This window comes from Lynx canadensis, chromosome D1 (genome assembly GCF_007474595.2).
Source record: "Lynx canadensis isolate LIC74 chromosome D1, mLynCan4.pri.v2, whole genome shotgun sequence".
NCBI classification, from domain to species: Eukaryota; Metazoa; Chordata; class Mammalia; order Carnivora; family Felidae; genus Lynx; species Lynx canadensis.
In genome coordinates, this window is record NC_044312.2 from 106,889,549 (window position 1) to 106,902,243 (window position 12,695).

Genomic DNA, 12,695 nt, shown 5'->3' on the forward strand with positions numbered 1-12,695 from the left:
AGCAGGCTCTGCTCTGCCAGCACAGAGTTCGATGGAGGGCTCATCCCGTCATCCCAGGAACCATGAGATCATGACCTGAGCCAAAATCAAGAGTCAGATGCTCAACCAACTGAGCCACCCAGGCGCCCCGTGTTTCTCTCTTTTACTATCTGGTTGCAATGAGAGAGAAAGGCTTGCTGCTGCATTATTGTTCATTGTCTAATTTACTTAGAATCAGGTACTTTTGAGATGGCACATTTATTTCTCTTCTAAGCGATGGCTTTGGCTGTGTTTCCTCTCCTCTTTCTGGCTTTTATCCCCCCTCACATTCCCCATCCTCCACTGAGACAACCCTGACGGTTCTCTTCTTTAGAAGCCAACGTCCCTCCTGCAGGATTCGTAATAACAATATTATTCCAACTTCACTTCTTCAAATGACAGTTGCCAAGTGAGCCCCTTTGGCTGAGGGTCGGCCTCCTTCTCGGCTTTCATCTCCATAGCGCTTTGACCTCCAAATGCTCAGTTCTTTAACTTTCAGCCATCATCCATTTTTCAAATGTCTGAACTCCCCAAGGTCGATGGACATGTCAGAAGCAAAATACATGTTAATCAGCTGCTTATGTTATCGGTAAGGCTTTCGGTCAACAGTAGGCCATTAGTAGTTAAGTATTTGGGGAGTCAGAAGTTACACGCAGAGTTTTGACCGTGCCACAAATCCCTGTGCTGTTGAAGGCTCAACTGTAATCCTTATTTGTTGGGAAACATGTGACATGGACTTTTGCAACAGGGGTTTAGAAAGGAATTTTCTCTGTACACTTAGCGCTCTGCGTTTCAGGGCCCAACCCTCATCTGTCTGCCTGAGCATAAAGTATTAAAGATGTGTAGCCTCACGTGGTCTCTGGATTGTTGAGCTGCCTTTTCTCTCTGCGTTGTCTCAGTCTTTTTTTGTTTTTTTTTTTAGTTTTTTTAAGTTTATTTATTTTGAGAGAGAAAGCGAGTACGAGTGGGGAGGGGAAGAGAGACAGGGAGAGAGAGGCAGAATCCCAAGCAGGCTCCACACTGTCAGCATGGAGCCCAATGTGGGGCTTGAACGCCCCGAACCGTGAGATCATCACCTGAGCTGAAATCGAGTGGTGGACGCTCAACCGACTGAGCCATCCTGTCCCAGCCTTGTTTTGAAAGCTTAATTCTTCGTGACAAATCATATACTTTTCCAGACACCTGGCTGGCTCGGTCAGAAGAGCATGTGACTTTTGATCTCAGGGGCATGAGTTTGAACCCCACGTTGGGTATAGACATTACTTAAATAAAACTTAAAAAAAATATTTGTTAATGATCTACTTTGCGTTCCTACAGTAAATATTAAGTCTTATATGTTTTTATATCAAAAGGCATTGAAGGATCTGAGGATCTCTAGCCACGTTCTGCCTCTTTCTGTACAGTCTTTCCATGTTTTCAGGTCGTCTCCTTCCCCCAGATTTATTACTTTCTTTTGGTTGAACAGTAACAAGTCTTGGTTTCCTTTTTTTAAAGAATTTGGTATTTGGGGCACCTAGGTGGCTCAGTCGGTTAAGCAACCAACGCCTGATTTCACTTCAGGTCATGATCTCATGGTTCATGAGTTTGAGCCCCATGTCAGGTTCTGTGCTCACAGCATGGAACCTGCTTAGAATTCTCATTCTCCTCCTCTCTCTCTGCCCCCCCCCCCACCAAATAAATAAACATTAAAAAAAAAATAAAGACTTTTGTTTTTAAGTAATCACTACACCCAACCTGGGGCTTGAACTCACAACCCCGAGATCAAGAGTGGTATGCTCCACCGACCGACCCAGCCAGGTGCCCTTGTTTTCCTTATTTATGATATAATGTGGTGTTGTTTACATTTCTTTTCACTTTTATCCCTTTATCTTCATACGCTACTTTTGTTGTTTCTAAGAAGGGAAGTATTTGGGTTCGACTGGTATAGTTCATCCACTCATTTTCCAAACACTCATGAAGTGCCTACTATATGTTATCTCTGAACAGGCAGGTCCGTCAGCAAATTGCACAAGGTCTCTGCCACGCGTCTTGAAGTGCAAACAGATGCTCAGAAAAGGAAATGCAATAAACAAACAGGATATGTGTTGTGGCAGAAGTAGATGGAAAATAGTTCTTTGGGAGAAGTTGAGAAAAACTGTCATCTGAGCTAGGTCTTGAATGAACGGGAACTAATGAGGCCGAGTGGCAGAACAGGACGGGAAAAACACGGAATGGCATGTCCAGAGATGCAGAGGCCTGACAAAGCTGGCTGTACTGTAAGACTGGCAGGTGTTTGAAGGCTGATGTCACTGAGGGGGGGGGGGGGGGAGGAGGGGGAGGGGCAATCCCTGTGGAAGGCGTGGGGATCATAAATTTTGGGGGGTAAGTTGTTAGCTTCTTTACTGCACGCAGAAGGAATTGGAACTTCATCTGTCTGGAACCACAGGGCTGTGAGTGAGATATTAGGTTTCTAGGGGTGTAATGTTGGACAATCTCAAGGAGAGCTTCTGAACCCAGTTCTCAACCTTGAACTTCAACCCTGTTAAAGTCTGTTCAGAGCCTCTGGTTGGCACTTATCTGCCATGCCCAGGGTAGCTTGGACTTATCATCTTTGCGCAGTAGTCTGAACTCCACCCTCTATCCACTCGCCTGCCTCCCTCTAGGAATTGGTTCTGGCTCTCTTAGGGTGGGGGTAGGGTATGGGCTTTGGCATGCAGAAAGGGAATGGCAGAAGATGAGCCTTTTCACACCCTTGACTCTCCTTGGGCCCCCCTTCCTGTCTGCTGTTTCTTTAGATTTGGCTTCTGCTTTCTTCCAAACACACAGCTACCTTGGCTTCCAGCCCAGGTGGGAGAGGGAGAAAGAACTTGTTTCCTTCAGCTCCTCTCTGAAAATAATCCAGCTGGCACTGGTCAGGAACAAGTAGTTCCTGAACGTCTGCACCCCATGGTGTTGATGTCCAGCAGTCCCTGCTATGAATCTTGTCTCTGCCCCACTTAGTCTCCATCCCAGAATCTCTGTGGAGGGAAGCTGGGTGGTCTTCAAGGCCTCTGTGATGAAATTTTGGGGTGATGGTGGGGTGGTCTGGAGCCGACGACCAAGAAAGAATTCTTGAAGACGTCTTTGGTGCAATAATTTTACTACAGCATGGGAACAGGACCCGTGGGCAGGAAGAGCTGCACTGGGGTCATGATGGGTAACTCATTATATACCCTCAGCTTGGGAGGTGGTCAGGGATAGAGTACGTCTCTAAGGAATTTTGGAAGCAAGGTTTCCACGACCTTGAGGGGCTAGTTATTGCCAGGGAAATTACTGTTTCACTTATTACCGTTAAATAAAATCTCAGTCATGAGATCCTTCAAATGTATAAGGGGGGGGGGTATAAGCTTGGAGCATGATTGCCAGCATATATCCTGGGGCAGTTGAGATAAAGGAAGTAGACTTACAGGCTCCTCGTGGTTGGGATAATGTTAAACCAAGGTTCTCTTTGGCCCCAGCAAAGCGTCATCCTTGAGGCAGCTGAGCTCCTAGAGGGAGATCACTCTGTCGGTCTCGGGTCTCGAGGACTTGTCATGGGCTATAGGCAGTAAGGGAATTAAATTTTTCATTTCCTTTAGTTTCCCTCATTACCATGGCAAGCACTGAAACCCCTTTCCTTTGTTCTCTGGTAGCCAGGAGTGTCCGAGGAATATCACATGTATCCCACCTGAAGGCGGGGGGGGGGGGGGGGTGCGGGGTGCTAGTTTATGCTTTGCCCTCAACTTGTCTCATCATCTGCGGCTGCCTCCAAGGCTTAGCATAGTGAAGTGATAAGGAGGTAAGGGAATCCTGGCACCCTGGGGAGATTGGGCTAATCTGTCGGAGGCCCTGCAACAGTGGGGAAGAGTCTGGTCTGTTGTAGGAAAATGGTGGGTGCCTCCAATTGAGGCCCAACCTTGGAATGTTTCCTACAGCCCATCAGGCTTTTGGCTCTGCTGTCGGATTCCTAGCTGCCCGACATCCTGGCGCCAGAAACTGGCGGTGGGGGGTTGGGGGGTGGGTGGGGTAGGGGAAGACGGGCGGTGGGGGGTGGGGTCAGCTTCAACTCTCCTGTCCGAACAGATTCATCTTAAAACATCAGGGAGAAGACTGCATTACAGTTAACCCAATAAAATTAACACAGCAAAGTATTGTAGTGGGCACTTAATAGTTGCTGCATGATGAATTATTTGAAATGAACTCAAGATGAGTCTTGAAGGACGAGTGGGAGTAAGCCCTGCGGGGAAGCAGAGATCCGGCGCCAAGTTCCAAAGGCTTGAGGAAACAAGGCTAGGTGGGGGAAAGGGGAGAAGCTGAGTTTGGCTGGCTCTGAGAGCGCCAGCGGCCGTGCGAACTTGGGCCCACCACGCGGTGGTTGGAGCCCAGGGCCAGGGGCGAACGGAGCACGGCGTTGGGGCCCAGCCTTCGACGGCGGCGAAGAGGGGCCCTAGGGCCACCCGCGGTGCTGGAAGTCCCCTCCCTTTCCACTCCTCGGGGCGGAGACAAATCAGACTCCGCCCACCTGGAGGTGGCTCCGCGCTCAACCTTCTTAGCGTTCGACTAGGAGGAACTTTAGGGGTAAACAGGTTCGAGAAGGGGGAATTGAGGCGCGCAGCGGTGGGAAGCGTGCTCCGGAGCCTAGTCCCCCCACCACCGCCCACCCGTGTTGTCTCAGAAAGAGCAATCGGGGCCGTTCCTCTTTAAGGGGCGGGCAGGGGCGGGGCTCCCCGTCTCTTTCCGGTAGGCTGCGCCCTTCCCACCGCAGACGCGAACACTGTAGCCTGAGCTGCGCGTGATCGCGAATTCTTCGGAGGCCGAGTTGGGGCGGGGAGGTCGCGGCCAGAGTCCAGCCACCGCTTGATCGCAGACTGCATCGTATCGCCGGTTCCGCAGGCATCATGAGCCAGGACACTGAGGTGGACATGAAGGAGGTGGAGCTGAACGAAATGGAGCCCGAGAAGCAGCCGATGAATGCGGCGTCCGGGGCAGCCATGGCCGTAGTCGTGGCGAGCGGCGCGGAAAAGAACGGCCTGGTTAAGATCAAGGTGGCCGACGACGAGGCAGAGGCAGCGGCCGCGGCCAAGTTCACTGGCCTGTCTAAGGAGGAGCTGCTGAAGGTGGCGGGCAGCCCCGGCTGGGTGCGCACCCGCTGGGCGCTGCTGGTGCTCTTCTGGCTCGGCTGGCTCGGCATGCTGGCGGGTGCGGTGGTCATCATTGTGCGGGCGCCGCGCTGCCGCGAGCTGCCCGCGCAGAGCTGGTGGCACAAAGGCGCCCTCTACCGCATCGGCGACCTGCTGGCCTTCCAGGGCCACGAGGAGGGCGACCTAGCGGGTGAGCTGTGGGCGCGACCCTGGGTTATCGGGCCACCGGCTCCGATCCTGTCCCCAGATTGACGCCGACGGTTGTCCACCCCCCCATTCTGTACTCGGTTCCGCACCCTCAAGCCGGAGATGTAGCTTCTCCATTCCTTCTTTGAAGAAAACTGCCCCTACGCCCTCTTCCACGAGGATGGCTGACTCAGCGTCCTCACTTACCCTGCGAAGCCTGTAGCTGACGGTTTCTGAAGTAATGCACCGGGCACCTTGCGTCAGCTCCTCTGAGTCTCGTGATTCAGGCTCACTTCCCCCCAACACTTAGTTCCTGCCGGAGGGGAGAAGAGGGGCCATCAAGGCCCAACACTTAGTTCCCCAACACTTAGTTCCTGCGGGAGGGGAGAAGAGAAGAGGGGCGATCAAGGACCTCTCAGAGGGTCTTCACTTTAAGTTTTTTTTTTTAATGTTTATTTATTTTTGACAGAAAGAGAGAGAGACAGACAGAGCATGAATGGGGAGAGGGTCAGAGAGAGAGGGAGACACAGAATCAGAAGCAGGCTCCAGGCTCTGAGCTGTCAGCACAGAGCCCCACACGGGGCTCGAACTCACAGACTCTGAGATCATGACCTGAGCCGAAGTCTGACGCTCAACCGACTGAGCCACCCAGGTGCCCCTCAGAGGGCCTTCACTTTAAATCTGCTTCCCCATTTCAGGCCTGAAGAGGCACCTCGATTACCTGAGCACCCTGAAGGTGAAAGGCTTTGTGCTGGGCCCAATTCACAAGAACCAGAAAGATGACCTCGCTGGGACCAACTTGGAACAGATCAACCCTGTTCTCGGCTCCAAGGAAGATTTTGACAATCTCTTGCAGTCGGCCAAGAAAAAGAGTGGGTGTCCCGGAGTTGCCAAGGAAGCAGCTGGGAAGGGCTTGGCCTTCTGGCCACAGAAAAGACAGGACAGGGTTTTTGTTTGGTTTACTCCTGTCTGGCTGAGTTTTCTAAGGCAGGTACAAGCTCCCTGCAGTTTGTTAGGCTTCAGCCTAAAATTAATTTGCCAAATGGTGCAGAGACTTTCTACTTGGATGTGTGCGCATTCACTTACCTTCTGGGCTTCAGTGTCCTTATTTGCAAAATGTAGGCTTTTGCTGATTCAGTGTTCTTTAAACTTGTAAAGGAATGGATCCTTTTGAGAACAATATCCAAATAGAATCTTGTCTTATTTTAAGAGGATTCACTTTGGGGTTGGGGAGCCCAGGGCCCCCTAGTTTAGCCTTCTGGACTACACTACATGCCTTCTGCCCGATGATATTTTCAACCCCTCCACTCACATCTTTGTTTCAATGGAATAGGTTTTGCCGGGGTTCAAATCTAAGCTTTTTGTGCCAAATGATACATAGGGAGTAGTCCACCAACTTGTATTTGTTGATTTCTTCCTTTCCTGACACCCCAACGTCTTTCTCCTGACTCCCTTTTTTCCTCCATCGTTCCAGGCATCCGGGTCATTCTGGACCTCACTCCCAACTATGAGGGCCAGAACTCATGGTTCCTCCCCACTCAGATTGACACTGTGGCCGCCAAGATGAAGGTAAGTGTGTTGGCGCCGATGGCAGGTGGGAGTTGGCTGCTGGGGCTGTGTTGATCCTTCTAGCAAGCCCTTGTAAACTAGCCTGGCTCCAGCTGAGGGGCCCCTTGCTCCTTGGAGCCGAGCTGGCACACCCCTCCCACAGGCAGAGGGTAGGCCAACAATGCTCCCTGGTTTTGCTTGTTCCTTTTCTGGTCACTCATTTTCCTTGTTTCCTCGACTCTGATGGTAACAGTGCCAGGAAAGGAATTTCTCAGATGGCGATCTGGGTTTGACTTTTCTTCCTTTGGGGGAGAGGAAGCTGTTTCTCTGTGGGAATCCTGCCGTGTCTGGTTTCCCAGTTCTTGTTTGATGTATTTTGGAGGGGAGCCCAGTCTGAAGTTGTAAGCATTGTGGTCTTATGCGTCTGGGACCATGCCAAGTATTTTGGATATGTGTTCTAAGTTTCTCTGTAACCACACAAGGTCTCTTTCATCTCTAATCTGTCAGTGAAGAAGCTAGGGTTCAGAGGGGCTTGAGGTGCTTAGGATTTGAAGTCTCAAGTAGTCTCATTTCTGTAACCTGCTTTCCCTGAATACAGGTATAGGCTCAAAGACTATACCCAGCAGGCTGCAAGTGGGACTTTGTTATCCAAGCTCCTAATGCCTGGGTTCTAGGACACTGGCCAGTTCAGCAGGGGTATAGAACAAAATATAATCTCTTAAAAGTTATTGATGAGGGGATGTTTTCAGATGGTATGGCTTGAGGACTGGTAGCCTCGGGTGAAAATGGAGATAAGAGGTGAGACAGAAAGGGGAAAAGGGGTCTTGGGGGTGGGGTTCCATGTCTCGTGCCCACCAATGCCAGGACTTCAGGCCTGGGCCTGTTTTGCAGAACTGGCTTCTCTTCTCAAATCTTCATCTGAACTGCCCTGGGGCTGTGCTTTGAACTTCACTCTTTCATCTTTGGCCTTGCTCTGACCTGCTCTCTTACACACACCCTCCCCTGGCCTCAGGACACCGGGAGAGGAGTAAGTATACTTGTCTTCTGATCTTGGCCAGAGAGAGAGAGAGAGAGAGAGAGAGAGAGAGCGCGCGAGCGCGAGCGCCGAGCCCGCAAGCGAGCACGTGAGCAGGGGAAGGGGCAGAGAGAGAGGGAGACAGAGGACCAGAAGTGAGGTTCTGTGCTGACAGCAGCGAGTCTGATGTGGGGCTCGAACCCTCGCACTGTGAGATCATGACCTGAGCCAAAGTCCAATGCTCAACGGACTGAGCCACCCAGGCACTCCTAAGTGAAGTTATGTTTATCAACATACTTTTTCTCTTAGGCCTTTTCTATATCAAAGGAGAAGCTGTGTGATTTGTAATGGGGAGGAATACAGAAGTGAAATGCTATAACTTTAAGAATCAGTGATGGTGAGAGGCGCCTGGCTGGCTCAGTTAAGCATCTGACTCTTGGTTTGGACTCTGGTCACGACCTCACCGTTTGTGAGTTCTTGTGAGTTCGAGCCCCACATCAGGCTCCGCACTGACAGTGTGAAGCCTGCTTGGGATTCTCTCCCTCTCTCTGCCCCTTTCCTGCTCATGTGTGTTCTCTCTCTCTCTCTCTCTCAAAATAAATAAATAAACTTAAAAAAAAAAAAAAAAAGAATCAGTGATGGTGTAGAATGGGAGGGAGCTGAAGGCTGATGGTTAAGTGAGGCCAGTCAAGGCAGGTGACTCTTCCAAGGTCATAGGGAAGTGCGTGGTAGGTGAGGTTTAGCGTGGGCTGGATTTTCTAAGCCTTTGCATCAGAGTGTTGAAGCCCTTCCTCTGTTGTTTTGCCCCCTCCCTATAGGATGCGCTGAGTTTTTGGCTGCAGGCTGGTGTGGATGGGTTCCAGGTTCGGGACGTGGAGAATCTGACGGTGAGTTTCTTTCCATGTGAGAGGCAGAGCCTGGGTGAGAGCAGAGGGACTCGTCAGGGCTTGTTGGCGTTCTCTGTTCCTTGACTTTGTTTCTTTTCTTCTAGGATGCGTCTTTGTTGTTGGCTGAGTGGCAGAACATCACCAAGAGCTTCAGCGAAGACAGGTAGGTGCCAGACCTCCCCCGCCAACTCAGCTTCATGGTGAGAACCCCCCAGTAGAGTGCCAGACCCAAGGAATGGGCGATTTCCTAGCCCAAAGAACTTTCTTCACTCTCATTCTTTGCTTGTTCTTTACCAACCTTGTCCCCTGCCTTGCCCTCTGCAGGCTCTTGATCGCAGGGACTGAGTCCTCTGACCTTCAGCAGATTCTGAGCCTCCTTGGATCCACTAAGGACCTGTTGTTGACTAGCTCATACCTGTCAGACTCCATTTCCACCGGGAAGCATATAGAATTCTTGGTCACCCAGTATTTGAATGCCACTGATAGTCGCTGGTGCAGCTGGAGCGTGAGTACCACAGTCGGGGGACGAGGCGAGGGAGGAGGCCTTTTTGACGAAAGGTGTGGGCAGACGGAGGCAGAGACGGGCTTTCGGGCTCACCAGTGCATCCATCCCTGCAGTTGTCTCAGGCGGGGCTCCTGACTTCCTTCGTGCCGGCTCATCTTCTCCGCCTCTACCACCTGCTGCTCTTCACCCTGCCAGGGACCCCGGTTTTCAGCTACGGAGATGAGATCGGCTTGGAGGCCGCTGCCCTGCCTGGCCAGGTATGGCTTGCTGCCTCCCTGGCGCAGTGGGGGAGGTTGTGTTCCCGCATCACGATGCTTCTGTGGATGGCAGCCGGTAGACGTGAGCCTTGGGGGGAACTGCGTTTGACTCCTGGTCAGCCACGGTAGCTGCGTGGCCTCGGCAACTTACTTCACGGCCCTAGTCTTGATCATGTCTTCTGGGGCCTTGCATTTCTTGGAAGGAAGTTGGGATTCAATGAGAGCATATTTGAAGATGCGATGCCTGGTACCTGGTAGGTGTTCCATATGGGAGCCATCCGTTGGTTGGTTGGTTGGTTCGTTCATTCTCATTCATGTGTTCAGTGGGCAGCAGGTAGGTATTCAGCTGGGCTTGTGCCCTCCAGCAACTCCTAGTTTAGTGGGGGACCCAGAGGAGTAAGAGAAACGCATGGTAGCCAGTGCTGAGATGGGGTAAGAGCATGGTGTTCACTTAGCTCTAGCCGCAGGGTTAGAGGTTGACACCCAAGCTGATATTTACAGAACTGGTCGTGCAGTTATTCCACGGTTTTCTGGAGTAATTCCTACATGCCATGCACAGAGGACACAGCAATGCACAGAAGAGCTGGAGGTGGGGAAGTTAGATAATAAGCAAAGAGAATAAAGATGCCCAATGCTGGGGCGCCTGGATGGCTTAGTCTAGGTTAAGCACCCGACTTCGGCTCAGGTCATGATCTCACGGATTGTGAGTTGGAGCCCCACGTCCGGCCCTGGGCTGACAGCTCAGAGCCTGCAGCCTGCTTTGGATTCTGTGGCTCCCTGTCTCTCTGCACCTCCCTCATTTGCGCTGTGCCTCTCTCTCTCTCAAAAATAAGTAAATGTTAAAAAAAAAAACAAAAACAAAAACTAAAGGTGCTCAGTGCTGCTAAGTGCTGTGTGCAAAAGAGAGCAGGGTCAGGGGCCTAGAGAATGGGATGGGGGATGTTTGCCATCGTGTGGCCACAGAAGATCTAGTGAGACACCTGAGCGGGGAGTGGAGGGCAGTGAGGGAGCTAACCCTGTGTCTGGGAGAAAAGCCCTCCACGTTGACGCGATAGTGCGGGCAGGGACCTGACTCGGGGGCCGGCCTTGCTTATCCAGTAGAAGTTAGCCCAGCGTCGGGGGGAGGCTCTACATGGATGGGGCTGGGAACAGAAGGCGAAGGGAGAGCAGGCCCAGGCCTTTCCCCAATCCTGTTTTCCTGGCTTTTCAGCCTGTGAAGGCTCCAATCATGCCCTGGGATGAATCCAGCTTCTCCGACACCTCAGAACCTGGAAGTAACAACATGACTGTAAAGGTAAGGGTTTGGGGTGGGCCAGACCTGCTTGGCCGAGGGTGGGCAGGTGGCGTGTAGGAGGTTGCACCCAGGGGTGTCCTTTATCCTTTCTTGCTGTGACCACCACTTGCAGGGCCAGAATGAAGACCCTGGCTCCCTCCTCTCTCTCTTCCGGCGACTGAGTGATCAGCGAGGCAAGGAGCGCTCCCTGCTGCACGGGGATTTCCATGTACTCTCCTCCGGGCCTGACCTCTTCGCCTACGTCCGCCAGTGGGACCAGAACGAGCGCTTCTTGGTAGTGCTCAACTTCGGGGATGTCGGCCAACCAGCCAGGTTGCCGGCCACTGCCAGCCTGCCAACCAAGGTCAATCTGCTGCTCAGCACCCACCTGGGCCGCGAGGAGGGGGCCTCTCTTGAGCTGGGGCACCTAAATGTGGAGCCTCATGAGGGGCTGTTGCTTCGTTTCCCCTATGTGGCCTAACAGGACCCATTACCCCTCCCCTCCCCAGGCCCTTTGGGTCCTGGCTTCTTTTCTTTTCTTTTTTTTTTTTACGGTCACAGATTACAGTTGAGAGGTGTTTTCTGGCTTCAAATAAAAGTCACTCCTGCCTGGTGAGGTCTTGTCTTCCCTTACTCGGTCACAGCAGGAATCTACCCCCTCCTCCGTGCACGCATGCGTGCACACACACAAAGACAGTGATCAGGGCTAGAGAGTTCCATGCACCTGCTCCAGCCCAGAGAGGGAGGGGCCTTCCAGGCTCATAACAACAAGGAGGTATGAGGGCCAGGGCTAGTGTCTGGGTCAGGGTCCTCTCCTGGAGGTCTTCGGTCTTACTGACTCTTTCCTTATCCCCCTCAGCAGTGGTCTCCAGCCAAGTGTGGTCAGGTTTCCTGTTTTTTGCAGACTTGGCCTCTCAGGGAGAAGGAGTGGGAGCCAGGTGGCCTGTTTCCTAAGAGATGCTTCTAAAGGGTACTAGAGGGCATTCGTTCAACAAGAATCTGTTGTGCACTCAGCATGTGACAGGAATCGTTTTAGGTCCTGGGGTCACAGGAGAGGACGAAGTACAAGATCCCTCTCTTCTAGTCTTCTAGGGCTTCTAGTCTAGTGAGGGAATGGAGAAGAAATAAGGTGAATACAATTTCAAGTGCCGTGGATATAGTGATGGTGTTCCAAGAGGACAAAGTGAGGCAGGAAGAGAGGCAGGGGCTTGGGGTGGAAGGGAACTGGCGCCACCCAGCTGAGCCACCCAGATGCCCCAAGATCACAGTGTTTTAACAGCAGAAGGATACACGTTCAACTAAAGGGCAGGTTGCACAGGGTGGAATCCTGCGCAGGCGGGGGACTGGCAGGGGGGAAGGGGAGGCTCCAAGTGTGAAGCTTCCAATGGATTGTTCTCTCGCAGTGGGGTCCTGGACCTGAGACCCCCTGGTTTGTAACACACGGTGTGGCCAAGCAGGGAAGCTCGTCCTAGGCTTGGTGTCCAGAGTTCCTTGGTGTGCCCATAACCGGGTGCCCATGTGCCCGACCTTTACTCTCCAAGTTCCCCCAGAGGGCATGTGTCCCAAAGCACTCCTTGCAAATCACATTGTTTGACAGATGTCTGAAGTCTTCAGACAGGACATTCCAGAGGCCTGGAGATCACCTCCCAGGAGCTGAGGGCAAAGGCCAGACTTACTAACTCTGAGTGATGGGAGGGAGCTGGAAGGCTGTGAGCAGCAGGGGTGGGCTGATGGGTTTTCGCTGACTCGCTGTCCCCCTAGCAGAGAGGCTAGTTAGGGTGGCTGTTAATGGCTGTAGCTTAACAGACTTAGCAGGATAACAGCAGTGGAGGTGTTTGGGTCCTGGAAAGAACACTGGTTCCTGCAGG

General features: G+C 52.2%; 1 protein-coding gene across 1 annotated transcript; it reads left to right on the forward strand.

The window, feature by feature from the left end:
* Positions 1-4,594: 4,594 nt before the first annotated feature.
* SLC3A2 (solute carrier family 3 member 2) lies at positions 4,595-11,443 on the forward strand. Its single transcript, XM_030331392.1, has 9 exons — positions 4,595-5,346; positions 6,041-6,214; positions 6,817-6,911; positions 8,724-8,792; positions 8,897-8,955; positions 9,117-9,297; positions 9,411-9,554; positions 10,765-10,848; positions 10,961-11,443. The coding sequence occupies exons 1-9, from the start codon at positions 4,914-4,916 to the stop codon at positions 11,306-11,308; spliced, it is 1,587 nt and encodes a 528-aa protein (XP_030187252.1). The 5' UTR covers positions 4,595-4,913; the 3' UTR covers positions 11,309-11,443.
* Positions 11,444-12,695: the final 1,252 nt, after the last annotated feature.

What these genes read in the sequence shown, in the direction of transcription:
- SLC3A2 (XM_030331392.1), top strand. Translation starts at nt 4,914, where the DNA reads ATGAGCCAGGACACTGAGGTGGACATGAAGGAGGTGGAGCTGAACGAA. An exon ending in GGGACGTGGAGAATCTGACG is followed by an intron (nt 8,793 to 8,896) that starts GTGAGTTTCTTT and finishes CTTTTCTTCTAG; the next exon opens with GATGCGTCTTTGTTGTTGGC. An exon ending in AAGAGCTTCAGCGAAGACAG is followed by an intron (nt 8,956 to 9,116) that starts GTAGGTGCCAGA and finishes TGCCCTCTGCAG; the next exon opens with GCTCTTGATCGCAGGGACTG.